Source organism: Monodon monoceros, unplaced genomic scaffold (genome assembly GCF_005190385.1).
Source record: "Monodon monoceros isolate NGI ecotype Baffin Bay Population unplaced genomic scaffold, NGI_Narwhal_1 Super_Scaffold_2, whole genome shotgun sequence".
Taxonomy (NCBI): Eukaryota; Metazoa; Chordata; class Mammalia; order Artiodactyla; family Monodontidae; genus Monodon; species Monodon monoceros.
The window spans coordinates 44,454,571-44,481,787 of NW_021703776.1; the positions used below are offsets into that span (position 1 = coordinate 44,454,571).

The 27,217-nt window shown below is 39.0% G+C and overlaps 1 protein-coding gene across 1 annotated transcript in view; it reads left to right on the plus strand.

The window, feature by feature from the left end:
* Window positions 1-27,217, plus strand: part of COL28A1 (collagen type XXVIII alpha 1 chain) — a 157,859-nt gene that overhangs the window by 65,211 nt on the left and 65,431 nt on the right. Inside the window, 10 exon segments of the mRNA XM_029233287.1 lie at window positions 1,002-1,018; window positions 4,892-4,943; window positions 5,431-5,433; window positions 5,688-5,741; window positions 5,743-5,757; window positions 8,219-8,290; window positions 11,226-11,294; window positions 11,917-11,985; window positions 15,447-15,515; window positions 15,786-15,854. Coding sequence (XP_029089120.1) covers window positions 1,002-1,018; window positions 4,892-4,943; window positions 5,431-5,433; window positions 5,688-5,741; window positions 5,743-5,757; window positions 8,219-8,290; window positions 11,226-11,294; window positions 11,917-11,985; window positions 15,447-15,515; window positions 15,786-15,854 — 489 coding nt within the window.

The window sequence follows — 27,217 nt, forward strand, 5'->3', positions numbered from 1 at the left end:
CTCTGCCTGTGCTCCCCAATCCTATTGCCCTCCCTTCCCTCCCCAGATGTAACCATTGTCATGAATTTGTTGTTTATCATTCTTTTGAAGTTTTTTATAATTTTCCCATATGTTTTTATGCATAAGCCGTATATTGCTTTTTTTGTATTCTTGAACTTTACATAATATATCATTCTGCAATATATTTATACTCAGCCTTAGTTATTTGTGTTTTTATATGCCTTTAATCATTCAGTTTAATTTTTTTATGATACTGTATTGTATGAGAATACCTCATTTAAAATTTATGCTTTCCTCTTGATGGACATTTAAATTGCTTTCCATTTTGTGCATTTGCCAACAATGCTGCCATAAACATTCTCTGGGTTTCCTCTTTTGTAAGGATACAAGTTTCTCTCATTAGCAGGATTGGAAGATCACAGAGTATGCAAGTTTTCAATTTTGATACTGTGAAAATCCTGCCCAAAATAAACAATGGGTAAAATGTTTGGACCAGATTACCCTCCTTCCAGCAACAGGTGAAAATGCTCTTTTCTCTACATTCTTGCCAGTATGAAGCATGTAAAAATACATCTCATTGGTTCAGTTTTTATTCCTTGATAACTAACTGAACAGTTTTTGTGTGCTTAATGGACCTCGGTTTTTCTCTTTTGTAAATTCCTGTAGATACTGATTTTTTTTTGTTTTTGATGTTGGGTGTTCCTTTCTTATTAATAGTTCTTTATATATCTGGATAATAGTCCTTTGTTATTTGGGTTGCAAATCTCTGAGGCTATGGTTTGTCTTTTTCACTTAGAGTACTTTTCAGCGTATACAATAGAAGTTTTAGATTTTGATGTGTTTCTATCCCTTTATGGTTTGGGCTTTTGGAATATTATTTAAAAACATTTCTTGACTCCAAAGTCATAATATATTCTTACGTATTTTCTTCTGAAAAATTTCGTGTTTTACTTTTTAAAATTTAGGTCTTTAATACACTTGGAATTTATTTTTGTGGATAGGGCAATGTAGGGAGTCTATTTTTTCCCCATATGGATAACCAAATATCCCAGCATCAGTTATTAAGTAGCCCATCTTTGCCACACTGATTTGTAATACCTCCTATGTCATATATCAAGTTTCTATATTTGTGAGGATCAGTGCCTGAGTTCTCTATTCTGCTCCATTTTTCTATTTATATCTCTCAGTGCTACTACCTCTGTCTTGATTATGATAGATTTATAATGTTTTATCATCTACAGAGAAAATACTCTCATCTTCTTCCCTGGTTATTCTTAATTCTAACATATACATTTTAGAATTGGCTTGTCAAATTTGACAAATATCCTGTTGGAGTTTTTGAAATTGCATTGAATCTTTGGATTAAATATTGAGTCTTTCAAACCACAGAGTAAATCTCTCTACCTTTTTTAGGAAAATATTTGTCATTTTATCCATAAAGATCTTCTACTTTTTTAGTTAAAAAGTTACCTTGGAGAAATTTTTGCAATTGTGAATTGTTTTTTTTCTGTACCTTCCAATTAACTGTAACAGGTGTATAGGAAAAGTATTGTTTTGTTATTATCTTGTTTTGTTTTGGTATATTAATTTTTGTATCCAGCCAGCTGATAAAATCTCTTATTTCTAATTGTTTGTAAAGGCTCTTGCTTTTCTACTCCCTGTATACATAAGCATACTGTCTGAAAATAAAAACAGTTTTGCCTCTTCCTTTTTAGTTCTTTTTCTTATTCACTTTTTATCCTTTTACACTGCTAGGGTCTCCAGTGCAACGTTTAAAGGAAGTGACTTCAGAGGACATGCTCCTAAATTTTCACTTTTAAGTGTGATATTTGCTGTAGGTTTTTTTTTTTTTAATACAAATTTATTTATTTATTTATGGCCGCATTGGGTCTTCGTTGCCGCGTGTGGGCTTTCTCTAGTTGCCGTGAGTGGGGGCTACTCTTCGTTGCGGTGTGTGGGCTTCTCATTGCAGTGGCTTCTCTTGCTGTGAAGCATGGGCTCTATGTTGTGATCTATACGTTTGTTTCACTACATAATGTCTTTGGCTACTTTTGAGATTTTTCTCTCTAGCACTGGTTTTGAGCCATGTGATTATAATGTGCCTTAGTTCAGTTTTCTTCATATTTCTTGTGTTTGGGTTTCATTGATCTTCTCGGATCTATGAGTTACTGATTTCATCAAATTTTGAAAATATTAGGTTAGCATATCTTGAAATATTTCCTACCCTCAGCCTTCACCCAGGAAATTCCCACTTAAATTTAAATGCTTGGAGTTTTCTCACAGTTCACAGATGCTCTGCTCATTCTAATTCAGTCTCTTTTCTCCGTGTGTTTCATTTATTATTACTATATCTTTCAGATTGCTTATCTTTTCTTCTGTGATGTCTAATCTGCTTTTAATTCTATCCAGTGTATTTTTATCTCATACTTTGCAATTTTCAACTCTAGCAGTTCAATTTATGTCCTTCTATATCTTTCATATCTCTGTTTAACAAGTTGTAACTTTACTTTTGTTTCTTGAACATATGGAATGCAGTATAGTAACTGTTTTAATGTTCTTATATACGAATTCTATCACCTGTGTCATTTTCTGTGTCAAGTTTTTGCAGCTTTCTTTAATCCCTGATCATTTTTGATTAGCTTCCAAACATTGTGAATTTTACCTTTTTAGGTGTTAGATATTTTTGTATTCGTATAAATATTTTTGTGCTTTGTTCTTAGATGCTTCTATACTACTTGAAAACAGTTTGAGCATTCTGGTCTTGCTGTTAAGCTTTATTAGGGGACAAAAGCAGCATTTAGTCTGGGGTTAATTTTTCCCCACTACTGAGGCATGACCCTTTTTAGAACTCTAATCTATGCCCTCAGCACTGAGAAGTTTTCTTTCTTGCCACTGGGAGCAGGCACTGTATCTCTCCTGCTGTCAGTTCTCTCTGATCCTTGAAACTGGTTGTTTTCTTGGCCTTGGGTAGTTTCTTCACTCTGTGCTGAACAGTATTCAGCTAAATACTCAAGGTGGATGCACAGCAGATCTTCATAGTTCTCACCATGGCATCCTTCCTCTCTGGTAATTTATTGTGTGAATTTTTGATGCCTTGGCTTACCCAGACTCCTACCTTTGTCTCCTTAAATTAGAAAGACTTCTGATGTTTCCCTGGGTTCTCTCTCCCTGCACCATGGCCTGGGAACTTTACCCAAACAGTAAACTTGGGAAATTGTAATTTTCACCTATTTTGTTTCCCCTCTCTCAGGAATTATTATCCTTCATTACTTAGTGTCTAATGTCTTGAAAGTCATTGTTTCATATATTTTGTCTGCTTTTTTAGTTGCATCAGATGGGAAATTAAATCTAGTCCCTACTGCTCCATTTTGACGAGAACCTTAAGTTACATCCTTTTTCTTAGGTAGACTGGTCTGTGATTTTTGTTTTCTTATCTTGTTGTATGACTTTTTAAATCAAAGTTTTATTAGCCTCATAAAATAAATTGGGTAGACTTCCCTCTTTTTCTATTTTTCAGAACTATTTGTATAAGAGAGGGAATATCTCTTCTTCAGATGTTTAAAAATTTGGTAAGGTTTGACTATAAAACAAAGTCTGTGATCTGGGAGGGAGAGGAAGTTCCAGACTTGCAATTACTGATTCAATTTATTTAATGGTTGGTTTATTTAGTTTGTTCATTCCTTCTTATATCATTTATGTAATTTATATTTTTCTTGAAGATTATCCATTTATTAATGTTTCTAATATATTTGAAATTGTCACAGAAATTTTCTATGATCAAAAAAGTTACTATGTATATAATTATATTCACCTTTCATTCCTAATACTGTTTTTTATGACTTTTCTTTTTTAATATTAATCATTACTGTTAGATGTTTATTTTCTGAGTATTTCTAAGTATTACCTTTTAATTTTGTTACTCTTCTTGCTTTTTGCTTGCAAGTTTATTATTTTCTGCTGTCATCTTTATTATATCCTTCTATTTATTTTTAGGTTCACTGTGCTTTTTCACTAGTTTTTATAATTTAGCTGAAATGACTTTCAATTATTTTCGATATATTTTGCTCTTAATAAATGCAGTAAGGACACTTGTATACTGTTTTAAAGTAGCATGTGTTTTCTCTGAACATTTTAAAGGACTTGTTCTTAATCACAAATTAACTGGAAAGTGAGTAGAATTATTGAATTTTAGACTTGGAAGCAACATTTGGGTCCCAATGTTTTTATTTCATTTTTATATTAGTTTTTTTTCAGGATTGCTGTCACAAATTACCACAAACTGTGGCTTAACATAATAGAAATTTATTGTCTCACAGTTCTGGAGGCTAGAAGTAAAAAATCAAGGTGTCTGCAGGGCCATACTTCCTCCAAAACCGATAAGGAATCTTTCCTTGCCTCTCGGCCTCTGGTGGTGGCCAATCCTTGGAATTCCTTGGCCTGCAGCTATATCACTCTAATCTTGGCTTCTGTTTTCACGTGGGGTTCTCCATATGTGCCTGTCTTCACATTATGTTTTCCTCCTATAAGGACACCACTCACATTGGACTAGGATCTGCCCTAGTTACCTCATCTTAACTTGATTACATCTTAACTTGATTACAAAATAAGGTCCGTTCACAGGTGCCAAGGGTTAAGACTTTAACATATCTTTTGGGGGAGGGGGCTGGTCACAATTTAACCCATAACAAACAACATAACCCAAAACTGAGACCCAGAGAGGTTAAGGAACTTGCCCAAGGCCAAATAGTTTAATGACTATTACTTACTATTCAGATTTCCCTGCTCATAGGCTTTTCTCAGGTATTACAAGATGTGACCAATTTCGAGTACCTCAAAGGGGAGTTCCATGATAAATATGAACTTCTGGGAAATAAAAATCTTTGCTCATCCACGGGCTCCCAGGGCAGCCAGGAGTACCGGGAGAAAAAGGAGCTACAGGGAAGGTAACACTGCTTTTCATATTACTGGTGTAAAACTATTGAACCACACTGTATCCTGGTCCTGCAGAAGCTCAAATTAAACCATTTAAGACGAACTTAGTCTTTTCAAGAAAAAAAAATCCCACAACTCTTAATTTCCTTTTTCTCTTAGTTCAGATAAAAGAGCGCCGATTCAAAGCCTGAGTAGTAGCTCACACCCTCTGTCTTCTCTCTGGTATTTTGGCCATGGTATCCTCCAGTGACCTAGTCCCTTTGGGATTCCTAGAAAGCACTTTTATTTAAACTTTTTTTTTTTTTTTTCCCTCCGAAAGGAGTCTGTAAATGCATTCAGGAAGTAAGGCTACTATAAAGATTTCCTGAAGTACTTTGAGTTGACATTTGAAATACTCATTTTTCAATATAAGTAGTGGAAAACAGCAGATGGAAAGGCTGAAGGTCTTTCTTGTTTTTTAAAAAAACAAACCACCAAATCTGAATGAAGAGCCAAAAGAAAGTGAGCTTATTGCTTTGGCAATTGGCTGGGAAATTGGACTTTTTCATGGTATTTCAGCTGCTCTGAGCTAAACTGGAGTTTGATATGAATTTATTCAAGTTGGTAAACTTCCAACTTAATTTTGAGACTAGAGTGAAGGTCTGGTCTGTACTGGAGGATTTCAGCAGAGACTACTGGCTGTAAGAAGAGACAAGGTGGGTGTGTACATACTGTCTAGGGAGGGTCAGCTAAGACATCAGTGCCTTTTCCTCTAGGGAGAAGCGGGGCTTCCAGAAGCAAGAGACCCTGAAGGATCACCTGGAAAAATGACAACCTGGCCTCAAGGTATGGAATGGACAGTGGTAGGGGGAGGGAAGCAGACTGCCTGAGTTCTGGTCCTTATACTAAGGAGCCATCTTAGGAGAAATTTGATGTTATTCTTGCTATGTCAAAGGTGTTTACTTCTGGCTTAAAATTATGGATACCAGCTTTTGAACTTTCGTAATACAGCAAGTATGTATTATTCATTTTCATTTTCCTACCATCTGTCATTAAGTCCCAGCTTAGAGGAAGAGTTCAACACATTTTCTTAATAAACAGCCAAATTGACATTTAAAAAACACATAGTAAGGGAAAAGAAGACTTGAGATACATCAGTGAGACGTCAAAGTCCATAAATTTTTTTTCAAATATGTATATAATCTCACAGAGTAATAAGAAATATAACCTTATTAAGTGGTACTTTCACAACATGGAATATATTTATTTTATACATTGTAGAAGTGCTAGTTGAATAACATCTTTATATGTCAAGATGAAAATATCCAAATTCATCAATAAGACCATTAGTGACATTATCTATAGCCTCTAAGGTGTCAGATGTTCCTGCATTTCTTATGTGCGGTCATCAATGACCATATAAAGATTCTGAAGAATTATATATGAGTAAAGTAAAAATAAAATCCATATACTTATTAGTGTTCTGTTTATAATTCTATTAAAATAGTAATTGATAGCTTAGATGTCTATGCCTTGAGAAAATATTGGCTAAAATTGAGTTGTTAACCTTAAATGTGAAAAACTGAAATATATTTGTAGAATTTCAAACATTTTAAATAATTGATTAACCAGACTCTGAGATCTATTTTTGGTGGGGTGGGAAGCAGGGAGTAAAAACATGAACAGAGAATCCCTTTTCAACATGATGCAAAAAATACTTTTAGAAATGATTGCCTATTAACATTCATGAGAACTAACATTTTCTTGAATATACTTTTGGAAAACAGACCCTTGGAGTTATAACTGAAGCCGTGGGAATGAATGATAGCTCTGAGAAAGAGAGCTAAAGTTTGAATCCCACATTTTACAGTAGCTGGAGCAAGAATATTCACAACAGCATGAAGATAGGCAGAATGCACAGTAGTACCATGTTAGAGAAACCAAGGAGAAAGGCTTTCAAGAGGAAAGCAATGGGTGGTGTCAAATAGACCAGCAGAGCAAGGAGAATATGCACTGCCTGGATTTGTGGCTTTAAGGTGATTCGGGGCTTACGGAAGGCTAATGGAGAAGAGTGGTAGGAATATGTTACATATCCAAGGTATGTTATGGTTCAGTGTTGGCACTTTTAATAATAGTTGGATTCTTACTGTTGGCTTCTGGGATGATTTAGGTCAATAGTTCAATTTGGTAGTTAATGGGAGAAAATAAATAGTTGTGGGTAGATTTCATTTCTGTTGGCATTAATAATGATACAATAAGTTATATTCAATATTTGGACATTCAACAGGTATTTTTTTAATTTCCTGTGTCACTACTCTCGATTAGTATGCATATTAGGGAGTTCTTTGCATGTCTGTGGATTCTACAGGTCACCTTTTCTTCTTAGTGAAGTGTCTGCATTGCCGATGAGCTTGGTATAGTCCAGTGGTTCTCAAGGTGCAGTCCCTGGAACAGCAGCACCTGAAGCTGCTGTCAGAAATGTAAATTATTGGGCCCCAATCCAGACCTATTAAATCAGAAACTCTGGATGTGGGCCCAGCAATCTCCAGGTGATTCTGATGCATGCTCAGGTTTGAAAACTGGAAAACTGTGGTAGAGTCATTTATGTCATATATATTGAATGGCCTCGGCTACAAACCCCGAGGAGTTCTTTTACCGAGCTAGGCACAAACTTAGGTATGGTGCCTTGCAGTTGAACCCTAGTGTAAGGATAGTTCTGGAATTCTCTGAGGCTTCTGGCTGAAGGTAATACAATTCTTTGGGGGTAGCATTTGTGTACACAACCCTGCTGGGGAACACTAGGCAATTTCTAGCTCTGCACCAGGTTAATGCTCACTCATCTTTCTACCAGTTGAATTATCGGCCTCCTTTGGGAGAAAGAACTAGACTCTCCGATGAGGAAGAAACAAGGCTGGATTTTTAAAATGTCTTATTTTATGTTTTAAAACTGAAATAGCACAGAAGCTGAAAAACAGCATGACAAATCATTTCTTTTCCGAAACTGACTGTCTGAAAATCATCTGTTAATAGACCAAGGGGGCAAAAAAACTGTAAAGTCAAATCGAAGGCCCCAAAGGAAGATACTGAACATAGAGTTTAGAAAATACTAAATCATACTGAATAAATGAAGACTGAACAATTCTGAAGTCATCCAATCTGCTCAGGAACATCGACAAACCCTGTGCAGCTGAGCTGGGCTTGGGGAACATCACTTTAAAGTAGGTATTCATTGAGAATCTGGCCATGATATGACATTAAGGAGGGTCTGTTCATAGAACACCTATATTTTTATTATAATTTGTGTCAGGGTGATGGAGGAAAGAAAGGGAGCAAAGGAAATCAAGGACAGAGGGGATTTCCAGGGCCCGAAGGACCGAAGGTATGTTTCTTATATTCTCATTTATGCTTTGGGGAGATTGTAATTGTGCCTGGTTTTAATGGAATATTAGATTTCCACTGTTTTCCTCTCAACAAATACAAAACAAAAGCCCCCAAATGAAAAAGGCTTTAGAAACCACACTATTTCAGACCATAATAGAATGGAATAAAGAGATTGCATAAAACATGTGATCTTCATTGAAATATTTATTCTGCTAGGAGAGAATCTGTGTGTCAGTCCTCTCTAGTAACAGCAAAATATTCAGTAGTTGGGATAAAGTTAGGACCATAGAAGGTATCAATTCTCTATCATCTTGTTTCGTGGAATAAGAACAAAAAAGTCCCAGACTGAGGGCTTCCCTGGTGGCGCAGTGGTTGAGAGTCCGCCTGCCGATGCAGGGGACACGGGTTCGTGCCCCGGGCCGGGAAGATCCCACATGCTGCGTAGCAGCTGGGCCCGTGAGCCATGGCCGCTGGGCCTGCACGTCAGGAGCCTGTGCTCCATAGCGGGAGAGGCCACAGTAGTGAGAGGCCCACGTACCGCAAAACAAACAAACAAACAAACAAAAGAAGTCCCAGACTGAGCGGCAATGCAGTAAAGGATGAAGAGCAGTGCTTCAGAAGGCAGGAGAGTGGGGTTCTCGTCCTGCCCCAGCCCGGAACTTTTGGGGGCTAGTCAACTTCAATCGTAGAAGGAAAAGAGTAATAGTGTCTATTTCACAGGGTTGTTGTGAAGACCTAAAAGAGTGAATAAAGAACTCAGCATGGTTCCTGGCACATTGTAAGTGTTCAATACATGGAGTTATTCAGACAGGAAAAAATCGATATGTGAAATGGAAAGTAGGGCATATATGTCCTGATAAACTGCCCGAGACAAGGTGCTGAGGAAGAAGTAAGGAAATTGTGAAGCAAGAAATTAGATACGTGTCCTGACTAAGCAGGAGAGAATATTGAGGTCATCTGGATGTGTTCAGGGCTCTAGGAAGATGCTAATTGTAAGAAAGAAACAGGGAGTCTGTTCAAGGACCAGACTATTAAAGAACAACTAAAAACAAAAAGGGTACCAGCAAGATACCAGCAGGTACAAAAAAAAAAAGGCATCCCCTATAGACCAGTAATTTTTAAACTTCCGTGTCATCAGTATTGCCTGGGAGCTTGTTACAAACCCCTATTTCTTGGTGCCAAGCCTAGAGATCTGGATTTAGTATGTGGGTGGGTCCCAAGAATCTGCACTTCCTAAATAAGTGTCTTCTGCCGCAGGTAGTTCAAGGAGCACATGGTGAGAAAAGCCATTATATAGGAAATGTGTTGGATTAGTATTAACAACAGTGATTACTCTATGTCTTAGTTACGCTGACTCAACGTGAATATTTTTCTGTATTTTGAAAGAAAGTTTTTTCTGATAAAGAATTGCCATATTTCAAAACGTACACCTAAATAAGGGTCTTTAAAAGAATTGCATACTTTCTATGTATACAGTTTTGTATTTAAAAGTAATTGGCTTCTCTTAAAAAAAGAAGAATAGATTAAATCTAGAAGCATAATTTTGCTTCATCTGGTTTTAGTGAATATTTTAACAGGTTAATGTTTTATCCCTTTGCCATGGGATTGAATAGGGTGGTTATCTGTTGCCAGAACCCTGGCCATGTCCTGTGCCATTGCCATACAGGTTTGGAATTAAGGACTGGCACATACAGGCCTCGGCATCACTTGGCCCCAGCGGCCAGTGTGCTCAGCCTGTTGGTCGTATAATGGAATCAGCACAGTGGGAGGCCTCAGCTGTGAAGATGGAGGTGGCTCAGGGCAGGAGTCATCACCAGTGAGTCTGATTGATAGAGTCCCTCCTGGAGGAAGGAGGAGGACCAAATAGTCAATTCTGTAAGGCAGGAGGAGGCCAATTTTTTGGTAAAGGTACAGTGAGCAAATATTTTTGGCTTTTTGGGCCAAGAAGCAAAATTGAGGATATTATGTGGGCACCTATTTAACAATCATTCAAAAATGTGAAAACCATTTTTAAATGATCGTTATATAGGTGCTGTACAGTAGAAATTAACGCAACATTATAAATCAAACATACTTCAATAAAATAAGTTAAAAAACGAAAGACAATTGCTTTGCACAGTGTTTTAAAGTGCAGTAGTGGTACTTAGAATCACCAGAGGTGCCTCATAAATATTCATATTCCTGGGCCCAGCCCCTAGACCTATTGAAATAAAATCTTCAGGGCTGAAATCCTGGACCCTATCTTTTACCAGATTTCTCTAATGATTTCTCTGTTCCCTAAAATTTGAAAATCACTGATCTAGAACCAGGTAGGACAGAGACATTGCTTGTTGTTCCAGACTGAGTCTTTATTGAGACTCATACTGAGACAAAAAAAAAAGAGAGAGAAATGTTTTAATTTTCCTGTTCAAAATTTCATTTTTTTAAACCATAAACTCTCTACTTTTAATAAGGGACGTGAGATACCACACAATGGAAGACTGATATACTGTGGACCATAAAATAAAATAACAAAGGAAAAAGTTATAAACTAGAAGGAACATTATTTACCTACCAAGTGTACTCAAAAACTTACACTAAAGGTATTTGTTATAATGGAACAAATATTTCCCTCTGAGCTTCCTGGCATACAAATACAAAAGTGAGTCACCACGAATTACATGATTTTTATTAGCTAATAAAAGGATGCACAAGAGAGAGAAATTTCCTATTACTCAAGAATTAACTGAATGCATTTATTAAAGGGAGTGAAATTTTAACCGTCAATAACTTAAGTAGTGGTTTAGCAAAGATGTTCAAATATTTTCACATCGGTCTGTGAAATAGGTCACAATACTTTAAAATGCTAGAAATACATTTTTATATTTTTTAATATAATTCCTGTATATGGTTTCCTTGTTTGACATGTAATGAGTAGTTTGCTCTTTTTTTAGGGTGATCCAGGGATTATGAGCCCTTTTGGGATGCCTGGAACATCAATTCCTGGACCACCCGGGCCAAAGGTATGCATTCTCGGGAATAGTTTTTTTCTTTTACTTGGGTCTTTGGCAGTTGGAGTGGGGAAAAGATTCATGAAACCAGTGAACTAGAATTTCAGTTTTGGAAGAAACCAAAGATATCATATAGCTCAACCCTGATATTTCACAATTAAGCAGATGAAAGGCCAGCAGCAAATTTAAGATTAGAAACCAGATTTCTTGCTCCTGGTCTTGAACTTGTCACTTTACCTTGAACTACCTCCCTTAAATACCTAGACCCTAAAGCATGTAAGAATTTATTGCATTTGTTCAGAATAATCTGCTAATCAGAAAGTCTGGCAGAAAAGAAATCCACTCAGATGTAAGAGCATTCCTGGACGTTTTCACAGTCTAAATATTTGAGTCTAGAGAGCCACCTATTATTTCAGTGGCCTTTCTCTGAACAGTTTAGTAGTCTTTACTGACAGTTTTTATTTGCTTAAGATTTGAAACTCCCCTCAAATACATTAGAAGATGTACTCTCTCAGGATCTGATTCTAATAGATTAAGCCCTTTATAATTGGCCAATGGCTTTTTTGCTCTGTGCCATTATGGTTTCTCATAAAATCTAAAGCCTGAAACTGTGAACATTATTTGAAAGGTACAGGGAGATAGAGGAGGACCTGGGTTTCCCGGATTTAAAGGAGAACCTGGAATTGCTATTCGAGCACCAAAGGTATCCTTTATTCATGTTCTTTTGTTTTGTTTTGTTTTTTTCCTGTATGTGAGAGAAGTGACAGTAGATTTAATGCATCATAAGTGGATGACTGTGATTGTTCTACTTGAAGTCTCTACGTTGATGAACTGAAATGTAAGAATACACTATTCCCTTTTTAAAAAATCAAGCTAGCAGATCATTTATTTTTCATAAACGTGGGGGAGGATAGCTCCTCTGGTAAAATGTTTGCTGACTAAACAGTTGATTGAAAATGCTTTTTGTAATATCTTTGATATGAGATTACATGGCCTCTAGCCTCCTTCATTTACTATTAATGGCCAACGTATCTCTTCTATAAAACACTGTCCAAAAAGTTCGTGTTTGGAAACTTTACTGAATCAGATTTCCCTGCTTTGTTGTCCATCTTTCAGAGTTATTTCAAATGAAAATGCAAATAATTATAGGAGAAGACAGCTTTTAGTAATCAACACTTTTTTTCCATGGCAACAAAGTACCATTTCCCTCCTCACATAAAACCCAGCATCAAGCAAAATTCTACATTCCAAATGTCAACAAGCACATCCCTGTTTATGAGAACAGGCTTTAGGGCTCCATAATCAGCTCTTATTAAATTAGTAGCATGTTGTTATGTAGCTTTGAAGCTGGCTTTAGTTTATCAGATTGTCTCTTCTAGATGAAAGGGTTCAAGTACTAACGTCAGTGATTTTCAAACTTCAAAAAAGAAAACTTAGAACCATCTTTGAAATATAATGCAAAACCTATTATATACTGACATAAGTTGGAGTGGTTCTTTTTGAAGGCTGAGGTAAGATCCTGACCTCTGCTGTTCTTAATCACTTTAAGAGTCCTCCTTCCTAGAGTGATAATCTTCTGGCTTATTTGAGACAGAAGAGGTTTCCAGGATGTGGCATTTTCAAGCTAAAACAGAGAATGTCCTGGGCAAACCAGAACAAGATGGTCATCCTACTGCCCAGACTCTGAGGCACAAAGGAACCCAAGATATGTAAAAATTCTATGGAAAACCAAGTTATGTATGACTCAAGGAAAAAATTCCAAATTTCCTAATGCTAAAACTACAGATATGACCTCAATCAAGAACATTTGCGTGACATTTTCATATTGTTTGATAACTTCCTGAATCTGTGTATTTCTAGGTCCGTGATTTAAAGTTACTTCTCTCTACTTATACTATTCTTTACGATAGAAATAAAATCTAATTAAATGTGCAGCCGGTGTTTAAAAGCTCCACCTGTTTTCTACTGATCATTATTAGGCATCGTTGGTGATAGTATTTAAAGTTATTTGCCTCTTCAATCAATTTTCTAATCCCTTGGCCTCTAATGATACTCTTTCTGCCATTCTTTCCTAATGCATTGGTTTTTAAGCTCTTGGAGGGTTAAATGTCTGATAAAAATTTTGGCACGTTAAATTCAGTTCTGTCTATCACTTCAGGGACCTCCCAGGTTGTTTTGAAAGCCCATTTCAAAACACCTGATTACGATTTCTATCCTAATTTCTGTTGAATGAGAGAGACACTTGTGAATCACTCTGCAAGACATTTTCTTGAATCCAATGCAGAAAGACCAAGTGGCAAAATTCCATCCATAGAAATACTGTGAGGCATCCAAAATAAAGATCTAAGCAAGAACACTGCCCTTTCCTCACCCCCATTAGCATCAGAAGCAACAAGCTAACTGAAATTTTTGTAGGAGAGAGGACAAAGATCCCCAGGAAAAAAAATGTTCAAAAACTATGAATGTTTCAATGGCTTTCCCCCCACTCTGGGTGCCAGAGGATAAACAGTAACAGCTGCTGATAATGTGTTATAGGCTTGGAACTTAGAAATGAAAACTGAAAGTGAATTTTGTTACCAATTTTTTTCCTTTCAACTTAACCAGGGAGCAGTCACTGCTTTGTTTCGTTGCTGGCCTGCTCCTTATGTAAGCATGCAGAGAAATGGGCATCTTATTTTAGGACCTGTCCCATAGAAAACGTTTAGCATTTTAACCTTAAACATAATTGGAATAGGATAATAAATTGCTTCTGAGAAGCGACCAGTTCCTTAGTGGGGAATACACCAAAATTCACCTCTCCAGAACAATTTGTTTTTTCTGTCATACAACTTTAAGAGATCACCTTGGGTTTTTGTCGATGATAAATAGTACCTTAAGTGTTTATAAGTGGCCACATGTTTTCTGAAGATCATTCTTAAGAACGTTAACCACATAAAGCCAGTCTCTTTGTTTTAATAGGAAATAACAGCTATTGCATTCATGATTTTCAAACTCAATTTAACTTTCTTATTGCTTAAATGGACTGAAGAATTTTTTTCCCCTATCATTCATTCATAGGAGTAGAATCAGGGGCAGTTTTGGGGAGTTAGATTTTGGGCAACACTTTGGCTTGGAATAATGGCAGTTTGATTTCAGTGTTTGCTTGCACATAAAACAAATATTAAGAATCCTGATACTTCTTCCAATCTTGGAAAACAAAGGTCTATTAGTAGAGTTTCCTCCTAATGTGGAAAAACATAAATATTTAAAAACATGAACAGCTCTTTATCAAAATAATTGACGAGAGTTGTAAGAGTTATTGTAAGAGTTGTAAGAGTTATCACAGCAACAGAACGGAATGTGGTATAAATAGAAATGTTTTAAATATAAGTGTAGTAGACTTACAATTAATAACTTTGGTAAAAGTCTTCCTCTTTTTCTCTTTTTCTACATTTTAATTTAGCCAGAAATTTCTCCGAGTTCTATTTGTACAGGGAACTCTAATGTTCAAAAGGCAACAATTCTCCTTCCCTATCCTCTATATAGGAGGTCAGTAGTTGCTACTAAAAGTTTTAGATGCCCAAGGTCATCACGGTAAAGCAGTATTTATAACTTTTTCCTAGGTCTCAGGATATGAACCGCAAACTCTATGTCCTATTCTTTTATAAAGTGTTTTTTAAAAATTAATCTGTTTTTAATTTTTATTTGAGCTTATTTATTCCTCACCTAGTTTGGGCGCCATTGAGGAAGATAACAGATGTAACGTAATAAGAGGTAACCTACAGTATCTTATTTTATACTTAAACTTTTACTACATATTCCCCTCTATTCTTCTCAAATGATGCTTACTAAATTTTCTCATTTTATACTTCCTGATTTATGATGCATTAAAAATTGGTAATTTTTAAAATTAAAATGTCAGCAACTAGCCCTTTTCTAATGCCCATGAAGTGTGTTTCCTATAGAGGACCTTGTAATGGTTCATATATATTTCCTACACTCATTCCATGGGTAAGACTTATGAGGAGATAAGGAGTTGCCATATTTCCTTCTAAAATTTTTCAAACCGTTCCTTTGCACTTATCAAATCCACCTCTGGCATGTTGAGTTGGTTTTGTGCTTAAGTTTTGCCAAGTGTCTCATAGTTTAGTCTTATGATATCTCCTGGTGTTGGAATTTACCCAGGGTGCCCAAGGCCCTCGGGGACCAGTGGGCGCTCCAGGACTCAAAGGTGACAGCTATCCTGGTGTGGCTGTAAGTGTGGACATTGCTTTTATTTCCTTCCTTCCTCTCTCTCTCTTTTCCACCTTTCCTCCTTCCTCCCTTCCCTTTCCTTCCCTTCCTTTCATCCCTCCCCCTCTCCTTTCCTCCCTCTCTCTCTCCCTTCCTCCCTTTTCTTTTCTTTTTTCTTTCTCCCTCCTTCCTTTCCTTTCCTTTCATCCCTTCCTTCCTTCCTTCCTGAACACTGCACACAACAAGGTTGCTCCAAGGTTGTTCCCTCTCTCCCTTATTATGTCATCCCAGGGTCCTCGAGGATTACCAGGACCCCCTGGACCAAGGGTTTTACATAGAGCGGGAGACACTGAAGCAAAGGTAAGACTTTAAAGTAGGTAACAGTAGCTTTTAAAAATGTACCTTTAGTTTGGGAAAGGTGAAAATCTTTATCAGACATGATAGAAGAGGAGAAGCATCTACAGAATTGATCAAGTTATTTTTCCTCAACTATGGACTTCCTGGACCTTGTACTCACTTGAACATGTAGATTAACTTTATGGTTTTTGGTAGCAACCCTCACATTCCTTTGCTGCCTTGTCTTCCTGTACCAAGAACAGACTTTGGTTCAGATCCCTCCCCTCTCTGGCCATGCCCCTGCCTAAGTGCTCTCATTCAATACCATGGCTTTAACCACTATCGGCGCACTGATGGCCTCCAAGTTTCTATCTCCCTCCCCTAAGCCCTGCTTTCACACGTCTAGTTTCTTACCATACATCTCCTCTTAGATTTCTCACAGACAACTCTAACCTCACATCCAAAAGAAAGCCTTTGATTTTCACTCCATGAGCCTGGAAATGGGGCTACCAAGCACCCTTTGCTCATGCCATGATACCTGAGTCATTCTTGGTCCTTCCTTTCCCTCTCTTCCCTCCCCGTGTAGGCCTATGGTAAATCCCGTTAGTTCTACCTTCAAAATATATCTTGCTTCTGGTTGCTTTTCTCCTGCTGCTTCCATCAGGCAGCTCACCATTATCTCTCACCTGGGCTATTCAAACCTCTTCACTGGTCTTCCCTCTTCCACCTCTGCCCTTCTATCACCTAGCAGGCAAATTGATCTTTTAAAACCATAAATCAGATCACATCCCTTTCCTTCTCAAAAAAACTCTCTAATGGCTTCTCTTTGTACAGAGAACAAACTCCAAGCACTTTCCATGGCCTCCGGGGCCCTTCACAGCTTGGCTGCCGCTCCCGCCCCTTGCTCCCTTGCTGCCCACCTCTAGCCACACTGGCCTGCCCTCCTTCAGCTCATTCCTGCTTCCAGACCTCGGCTTTGTCAGGAGAGCTCCTTCTTCAGGTCTCAAATCTTGCCTCCCTGTCCGCCATACAAAAGGCAATCCTGTCTCCCCACCCCCAACACTGTCATGTCCCCCCGTGTGTTTCTTCCATAGCACGCAGCATTTCTGAAATCATCTTGCTTATCTACTGCTCTGCATACTTCACAAGAGTATAAATTTTCCTGCAGGCCGGCTCTTTGTCGTACTGAATTCTTGGTACCAGAACTAGATGTGCTACCCAGTAGGAACTCTATAACATGTTGAATGAATGGAAAATGAATAATCAGTGTTACCCTACAGAGTGAAATTCTCCTTAGAAATATACCTACTCACTTAGTTTTTCAAATGCTTCCAGGTCATTAGAGAAAGAGGTTGTAAGTGCCTGATGTCAACTTTTTGTCTTGAGTTCTTGGCCTCTGCCCCAGCACTTGGGAGTGTTGACACCTTGATACTGCTTCTGTACAGTGCGGCAAGTACCCTTTTGGCTTCTCCCAGGTAGAATGAAAGACTAGAGACCCATCGCACTCAATTCATCTCTAAAGGAGATCTTGATTCCTGCCCATCTCTGCGTGTTAGGGTAATCAGGAAGGTCAGGGAGACGTGTCTAAAAGTGCTGAGTAGGCTGTGCTGAGGACAGACACCCTATAGGAGCTTTTGTCAAGGTTCTGGCTTGTCTGACTCAGGACAGAATCTGATCCTCATTTGAATTTGGGGATTGAAATATTCTTTTATCTTTAAGGCAAAGTGTCTGTCACAATGTTAAAATTTAAAAATAGAAAGAGGAGCTTCAATACGTAAACCGCATTACTTTCTGCTGAGCAAATCACTGGTAAAAACTTTTGTTTTTACACTAAACATTCCTTTAGTTGTGGAACTAGAAGCTTATTCCTGTTCAAAAGAAGGCCTGTGTTAAATATACTGGAATGCATTTGTATTCCAATGGAAGCATGTAACCATTTACATTTCCACAGAGTAGATTATTATAAATATTTTATCTAAGTATACATTGTATTATATTAAATTATACCATTGCATTACTGCTTTACATTTAGCAGTAATAATAAAGACGGGCACTTAAGCACAGAGATGAGCACTTAAAAATTTGACTGTTGTGCATGTTACACCATGTCAGGTTATTTAACATGCAGACTAAACATTTACTAAATGAGTTCGTTTATCATTTCCCTCTAAAAGTCTCTTGTATTTTTTTCATACACATTTTAAGGGGAAAAATCACAGGAAAAAAGAATGTTCTTTCAAAATTTTATCCTGCCTATTTTCTATTGTTGTTAACAGTCAGCATGTTGCCAGAAGATGTCTTAAGCGAAACCCATATTCCCTCTGCTAACTCACACAGGAGGCTGAGTGGAAGCAGTAGCCTCCAGCTCACGTCTACTGAGGGGAGATGGGAACACAAGCGAGGACCTGCCTCCATCCCACTGCCTTCTCCTCCTCTCTGTCGCCCCTTCCTGTGGATGCTGGGAAAATGCATTACCCTGGCCCTCTCTAGCCCTGGAAGGAGATGTCAAGAGTGCAAGCTAGTCTTAGAATCAAAGAACCTGTGGATCATGAACTTGAAAATAAAGGAAATTCCAAAAGCAAACACCAGCTTTTAATAACTTTCAAAATCACCTCTCTTCTTTTATAGAAGGCTTAGAGACTTTATGGACCCTTTTTCATTTTTTTTTTTCCTGAAGAAAACTTTTGGACACACACACAAGCACACACAGCCCCACAGAAGCTGGTAAAGAAAGGGAAATATTTGGAAAAGTCTAATTCCACTTAACTTTGTCCTTTTGGTTTGGTAAAGTGGAGGTGAGACTCTCAAAAAACCTAAGGTTGCCAATGGTAGCAAAAGCACAGGACTCAAATGTGTGCAAAATTCCCCTTCTTCCATTTTTTCTTAAAATGGCAGAGAAATTGTAAGTGCATGGAAATGTGTGGGTTTGGTGCATGCACACACATGTGTGTGTAATTGTATAGGCATATATATCAGACATGTTTCTTATTTAAATTCTGTGTTGTCACCTTAAAATATTGGCCTTAGGGCATTAACTTACAAAACAAATGTGTTTTGAAATGAGGAAACCGTTAAGGTTGACGATTAATTTATGGTGGGTTTTGCGATATTTAGTTAAGGTCACATGTGTTTAGCATTTGACACAGACATTAGAATCAAAGCTTCTATGTTTCAAAACATATAAAAAACAGTCCCTGACATCTTGCACCCTTGTGGCACTCCATGGCTTTTTTCCAAGTGGAAGAATTCCATGATGACATCAGTGGTTACAGTACTTCTCTATACACTTCCCTTGAATGAATGTAATCCAAATTTTGACAAGGGCTTCTGAGAGATTTCTAAAATTCTTGTAAAAACTACAATTTCCAAGGAGATAGTAAATACAGTTTTAAAATCTTTTTTTTTTTTTTAGTTTTTTGGCCGCACCGCAGGGCATGCGGGATCTTAGTTCCCTGACCAGGGATGCAACCCATGCCCCCTGCAGGGGAAGTGTGGAGTCTTAACCACTGGACCACCAGGGAAGTCCCTAAAATCTACTTTGGAAACATGCCAGAAAGAGGAACTGACAATTCAGGTTTTTTTTGCTAAGTTGGAAGTGCTCATCCAGTTCCCTGAACCTTGACCCAAATCGTCTGCACGACGATGGGGAGGGCAAGCTCAAAGATTCTACCTAACACTGCTGCCATTTCTCTACTGGGCCCAGAAAGACTAGAAGGACCCTTTGTGATTTGGGGACCATCATTATATAAATCTCATCTCCCTTTGAGAAGCCCAGATGATTCTTTGCTTCTGTAGTTTCACCCCCATAGGCTAGTGAATCACCCCAGGGCTGATTCACTGACATCTCTGAGGGTGAGAGTTTATTCCTGGCCTCCTGGAAGAGAACTACAAGGAGTGGCTCTCCTGAGCTCCAGAAGGGCAGGAGCATCTTGCCAGGCACCTCTCCCAGCTCTTTCAGCCCCCATCAGTGTGCTAGCTCATCACAGAGAAAGCCAAGGCCTTCTCCAAAGCTTTGCGGCAGTAGAGCTTAGGCCAGTTCTTGCAAAGAGGAACTTTAAGCTGGCTTTGGAGCCCTCAAGGGACCTTTTAACCATAAAGTGGTTAGAATAAAGTCTGGGCAGAAACGGCTTGTTGGGTTGTTATTGTTGTTATCATGATTGTATACTACCTAAATATTTCCAGAATCTCATGGCATTTTTAACAACTCTCTGATTTTATAGATAAGGAAATCAAGAGCCAGAGAGATTGAACAACTTGCCCCTTTACAATATAAACAGTGTTGATACTATATTGTGTTGAGTGTGAGAGGGAGTCTATAAATATGGATGAATGAATGAAAAACTAAGTGCATGAATAAATCAGAGCAGGTAGAATGACTTGTCCTGATCTACAGATGCTCGGTCTTCAATACTGTCCATTTTCCAACTACCTCGGCACTGTTTAGTGTACAGTTAGATTGTTTCTCTTTCCATTCTAGTTTTTCCATTGTCAAAACTTAAATTACGTAAACATTAAGCAGAAGCACAAACCTGAAACCCAAAGAGTTAAACATTTTCCAAAAGCTTTAAATGTTTGAATATTATAAATACATGCTTTATTTGACAAAGGTGACCCATACTCATAAATTAAAATGGAAGTCTATGTGAAATTCCACTGAGTATCATTATTCTAAAAATGTTCCCAGCATCTGAATCGCCCCTCTGTTCTCTGCAATGGCTCACATATGTGCACACCACCAACAGGCAGTGGTGGAACAGAGGAGCGATTCACACAGAGATGCATTAGGAATTTGTGGATTCCACTGGCAGACACAGACTGGATAAGGAACTCCATTTTGAACTGTGTCTGACAGGGAGGGCTGGCCTAGGATACAGACTTAATGCTAGTAAAGTTGAGGGTCCATGATTCCAAATTGGAGTTGAAGAAACCCACCTTTTATAATATGACTGCAAGATTGCTACAAGCAGGATAATCAGCTTGAAAACAGGATTAATTAAAGCCAGAGCCATATCAAGTTTAAATACCAGGCAATTTGACCTTTAGATGCCAGAAAAGGTCATTTGACTAGGTGACTTTTCAAGGTTACTCCCCAATTCAGTTCCATGCATGATCTCTAAAATCAGAGTTGGAATGTAGTCTACCTTATAATTTTCAGTACTGCTTTCATTTCTCCTTGCTGTTTTCCTAGCTATGCATTTCTCTTCCCCGGAGTGCATACATACCTTCCCTTCAGCCTTAAGGATGCACACTAAATCCTCTTATCATTCAACACCCACATCACCATCAACACATTTTTATTTTTAATCATGCAGACTGGAGGAACTTTCCCCCAGTGGAAAATTATATTGAATATCCGTACAAGAAAGCCTTCTCTTCTCCCTGACATTAAGGGCACTGTCAACGTTTCTATTTTTGAGGTTTCTAACTCAACTAAATAAGAAAGAGTGTCCCTTTCCAGTGAGATTCTTGGTGCAGGGGAATCATTTGCTCATCTTTGATGAGTTGATTTTGAGAAAAGGAAGAAACAATCAACAACAAATCCTCCCAAATCCTAAAGCAAGTTTTTAAGTTATCATTTAAGATACTGTTGCTTTGAGGTAAATATTAAAGTTCTAGGAGAGAAATTGATTTGAAGAATTGAAATTATTTTAAATATTTTGAAATTTAAAGCTGGGAAAGCACACTAAAGGAAATGTTATAGCAGCTTGAGTTTTTGTTTTCTAGCACCTTCTTGTTTCCCCATCCCCCTGAGAAGTGTGCTGGTAATTGTTACTGTCTCCCTTTTCATCTTAAAGGGTGTCAGTGAAAAGCAACTGAGTTGTATGACAATGGCCAGTCTATAAATAATACACATTATCAATATCTGGGTTGTCTGTCCATAAGCTTAGAAGAAGGCCTCTAAAATTTCCATTGACATCCTGGCAACCAAAAGTGAGGTATTCAGGAGTCACCAAACCATTACATATACTCGTTACATAATTCATTCCAGAGTGGTGCTTATATTTGTGGCAGTTGGAGCCTTAGTAGTTATACCTTAATTTTATTTAAAAGCCAGAAAGAAACATTAAGCAACTGCCTAGCATCACTTTGACTTCTTCTACTTTATTTTAAAACTCAATCATTCCTTGGTTTCATCATTTAGTGGACTCTTCAGAGTAACATTTTTTGGGGAAAATCCTTGAGAGGCTAATTCTTTTCACAGTGAATTCAATTTGCTTTTTATTGTCCCAAAGTAGAAAAGCATGAAATCACTTTTAGAACAACTGTAACCTGCTTCCACAGCCCTCTCATAGAGTGACAGAGACTTAACTGGCACAAACAAAGGGAGAAATGGTGATCAAAGCTTTATTAACATATGTAGGGGGAGAAAGTCTAACGGGCTGTCTTGTCTCTAAGAGTACTATCTTCTCAAATATTATATTTAAATCTTTTTTTTTTTTTTTTTTTTTTGCGGTATGCGGGCCCTCTCACTGTTGCGGCCTCTCCCGTTGCGGAGCACAGGCTCCGGACACCAGGCTCAGCAGCCATGGCTCATGGGCCCAGCCGCTCCGCGGCATGTGGGATCTTCCCGGACCGGGGCACGAACCCGTGTCCCCTGCATCGGCAGGCGTACTCTCAATCACTGCACCACCAGGGAAGCTCTATATTTAAATCTTATAAAACATAAAAGGTATAACAAACTATTTCCTTATCACTGGTCCACTTGAAACCTTTACCACATATTAGCTCTGTAACCTCAGCAAGTCATTTAATCTCCCTCAGACTTAGCCTCTTCATCTGTGACTTGGGATAATAAGCCTACATCAAAGGGTTATTCTGCGAAGTGAATGGAATAATGTCTACAAAACATTTTTATGAATTCTAACACACTAAAGTAGTAGTAGTAGTAGTAGTAGTAGTAGTAGTCGGGGTATGCATTACTATGCCAAATGAAGTATATTTGCAGTATGGATAAAAAGAGAGTAAGAATTTGTATAGCTAGGAGATCTGGAATGAAACCAATTGAAACATCGGGGAAAACCACAAAACTGAGGAATGGCAATAGAGGGAAAGGGAAAGGGAAGCCTTAGACAGCTGGGTACTTGTGTAGCTTGTGTGGGCCTCTTGGGAATCTTACAATCAGGATGTTTTCTTTCTTCTTTTTCAGAGAGTGTGATTGACTCAATGTAGGAAAAGGACTTTCACAGCCACATAGCCATGGTCTTTGCATTAAATGGCAGCTGGAAACAAGTCTGGGGAGAAGTTGTCATCTTGCATCTAGCTCCAGCCAACACCAAGCTGGGAGACGGACTCTGGAGTCAGGCCTGGGTTTGAATAGTTTCCAGCTGCATGGTTTTTGGCAAATCATGTATCCTCTTAGGCCTCAGTTTCCTTATGCAGTAAGTTGATGTTAAGAAGTTCAGATAAGATAATGGCTAAAATGCTCCTGCCACATGATAAAAAATAAATTTTAATTATGAGTTCTTTTATTAAAAATTAATTATAATCATTTTAATATTAACCAAAGCAAATATTTGCCAAAGAGAAAATGAATGCATGTGATAGTGCCTTTGCTTTCTTTTTCTTCTTTTCTTTTTTTAAAATGTAAAATGTTCAATGAATGATTACTAGGGCCATCATAAGATTATGTATGATTTTAATGAGGTTGAAACTAACCACACTGCAGGGTTATGGTCTAGGTAAAACCTCTACTGAATCATTTGCTAAGTTCATATATGCAAGCACTGCAGAAAGTCCTAAACTTGGCCATTTTCTATGAAATTGAAAGGAGTAGCTCCCATCCAGAATCCCTTTTGTGGGCCAAGAGGAATCTGTAGGCAAACTAAATAGTTATTCTTTTTTTGAGGGAGTGGAGATGAGATGGTAGGGGTAGGATTTATAAGACTTCTGGTCTTATGAAATTGATGGACAAAGTTTAAAATGGCAACTCCAGAATGTGCTTTCAGGTCTGTTCATTATCTCCTAATGCAAGGGCTCCCTCTGCAGGCTCCAATAACCTTGGATCCTGCATGGGAAGCGAAGTCCAGCTATGCAAGTACCTATTGTAAAATTTTATTTGTGAATGTCACTCTATCCACAGACAATAAAACTACATATCTGAAAACATCATAGTAAATGCACCTCTTAGGTACCACTGGTGCTGCACTGTAGCAAAACCAGAGTTATCAAGGGATGAAATGAGTCCTGACCACGGTCCTCTTGTGCTCATTCACCTTGTTGTGGTCTAGCATGGATGCATGGCCTGTGGAACAAAAGACACTATACATTTTCAAGAACCCACCATAGTGGAGGGACACTATCTCTGTGGACTTACACAGCTCATTAAGGGCTTGATATTCCCATCTACTGAAAAGTATGATCCATAAACACCAAGGAACCACCCTAAAACCTGTTATTGACCAACTCTAACACTTGCAGAATGTGTTAAGTCTTGGTTTAAAGTCTATCAGATTCATAAAAGCATATATCAGGTTACATTAACATAGATCAAGAGATTACAAAAGACAACTTTGATAGGTAAAACATAGTTATATGTCAACAATTACATAGAAAAGGATGGATAGCTTGTTTGAAGTAGACACTGCAGTACCACAGTTGACATGGATCACACCCTTAAAGCTCACTGGCCAAGGTTCAAATATACAGAGGCCAATAAGGTGTCCCCAGAGGCAGCTATTCTATTGCATTTAGCCTTCAGACACTCCTGAAGGGTGACGGTTGGGGGAACTGAATAAGAGAGAAAATGGAGCAAGTGTGTGAAACAGTAAGGTATAATTGGAGACCCTCACCTGGTGAATTTATAGATACTCCTTTTAAAGGTACCTCAGAAGTACTCAAAAAAGAAGAGATAATAGAAATGTATATAATATACGACAAGTTCATGTTCTCTACTTGGAAATCTTTATGATAGGAATGATCATTTAAGCTGGGAGAAACTTCGGGTCACTAAAACTTGGCAGTCAGAAGGAGAGAGGTGTTAAAGAGACAATTAGAGGACGGTGGGAAAGATGGCGAAAGAGTAAGACGCAGAGATCACCTTCCTCCCCACAGATACATCAGAAACACATCTACATGTGGAGCAGCTCCTACAAAACACCTCAGAAGACCTCAGACCTCCCAAAAGGCAAGAACCCCCCCCCCCCCACATACCTGGGTAGGGAAAAAGAAAAAAGAATAAACAGAGACAAAAGAATAGGGACGGGACCTGCACCAGTGGGAAGGAGCTGTGAAGGAGGAAATGTTTCCACACACTAGGAAGCCCCTTCGCGGGCGGAGACTGCGGGATGGCGGAGGGGGAAAACTTCAGAGCCGCAGAGGAGAGCACAGCCACAGGGATGCGGAGGGCAAAGCGGAGAGATTCCCGCACAGAGCATCGGGGCCGACCAGCACTCACCAGCCCGAGAGGCGTGTCTGCTCACCCGCGGGGCGGGCGGGGCTGGGAGCTGAGGCTCGGGCTCGGGCTTTGATCTGAGCGCAGGGAGAGGACTGGTGGCGTGAACACAGCCAAAAGGGGTTAATGCACCACGGCTAGCCGGGAGGGAGTCCGGGAAAAGTTTGGACCTGCCGAAGAGGCAAGAGACTTTTTCTTCCCTCTGTTTCCTGGTGCACGAGGAGAGGGGATTAAGAGCGCTGTTTAAACGCGCTCCAGAGACGGGCGTGAGCCACGGCTAACAGCGCGAACACCAGAGACGGGCATGAGACACTAAGGCTGCTGCTGCCGCCACCAAGAAGTCTGTGTGCGAGCACAGGTCACTCTCCACACCTCCCTTCCGGGGAGCCTGTGCAGCCCGCCACTGCCAGGGTCCCGGGATCCAGGGACAACTTCCTCCGGAGAACGCACGGCACGCCTCAGGCTGGTGCAACGTCACGCCGGCCTCTGCTGCCACAGGCTCGCCCCGCACTCCGTACCCCTCCCTCCCTCCCCCCGGCCTGAGTGAGCCACAGTCCCCGAATCAGCTGCTCCTTTAACCCCGTCCTGTCTGAGCGAAGAACAGACACACTCCGGCGACCTACATGCAGAGGCGGGGCCAAATGCAAAGCTCAGCCCCGGGAGCTGTGCGAACGAAGAAGAGAAAGGGAAATCTCTCCCAGCAGCCTCAGAAGCAGCGGATTAAAGCTCCACAATCAACTTGATGTACCCTGCATCTGTGGAATACCTGAATAGACAACGAATCATCCCAAATTGAGGAGGTGGACTTTGAGAGCAAGATTTATTATTTTTTCCCCTTTTCCTCTTTTTGTGAGTGTGTATGTGTATGCTTCTGTGTGAGATTTTGTCTGTATAGCTTTGCTTTCACCATTTGTCCTAGGGTTCTATCTGTCCTTATTTTTTTTTTTTTTTTACTTAAAAAATTTTTTTTCTTAATAATTATTTTAATAACTTTATTTTATCTTACTTTATTTTATTTTCTTTTATCCTCTTTTTTTCTTTCTTTCTACTTTTTCTCCCTTTTATTCTGAGCCATGTGGATGAAAGGCTCTTGGTGCTGCAGCCAGGAGTCAGTGCTGTGCCTCTGATGTGGGAGAGCCAACTTCAGGACACTGGTCCACAAGAGACCTCCCAGCTCCACGTAATATCAAACAATGAAAGCTCTCCCAGAGATCTCTATCTCAACGCTAAGACCCACTCCACTCAAGGACCAGCAAGCTACAGTGCTGGACACCCTATGCAAATAATTAGCAAGACAGGAACACAACCCCACCCATTAGCAGAGACGCTGCCTAAAATCATAATAAGGTCACAGACACCCCAAAACAAATCACCGGACACGGTCTGGCACACCAGAAAGACAAGATCCAACCTCTTCCACCAGAACACAGGCAGCAGTCGCCTCCACCAGGAAACCTACACAACCCACTGAACCAACCTTACCCACTGGGGGCAGACACCAAAAACAATGGGAACTACGAACCTGCACCCTGCAAAAAGGAGATCCCAAACACAGTAAGTTAAGCAAAATGAGAAGACAGAAAAACACACAGCAGATGAAGGAGCAAGATAAAAACCCACTAGACCTAACAAATGAAGAGGAAATAGGCAGTCTACCTGAAAAAGAATTCAGAATAATGATAGTAAAGATGATCCAAAATCTTGGAAATAGAATAGAGAAAATGCAAGAAACATTTAACAAGGACCTAGAAGAACTAAAGATGAAACAAGCAAGGATGAACAACAAAATAAATGAAATTAAAAATACTCTAGAAGGGATCAATAGCAGAATAACTGAGGCAGAAGAATGGATAAGTGACCTGGAAGATAAAATAGTGGAAATAACTACTGCAGAGCAGAATAAAGAAAAAAGAATGAAAAGAACTGAGGACAGAGACCTCTCGGACACCATTAAACACACCAACATTCGAATTATAGGGGTTCCAGAAGAAGAAGA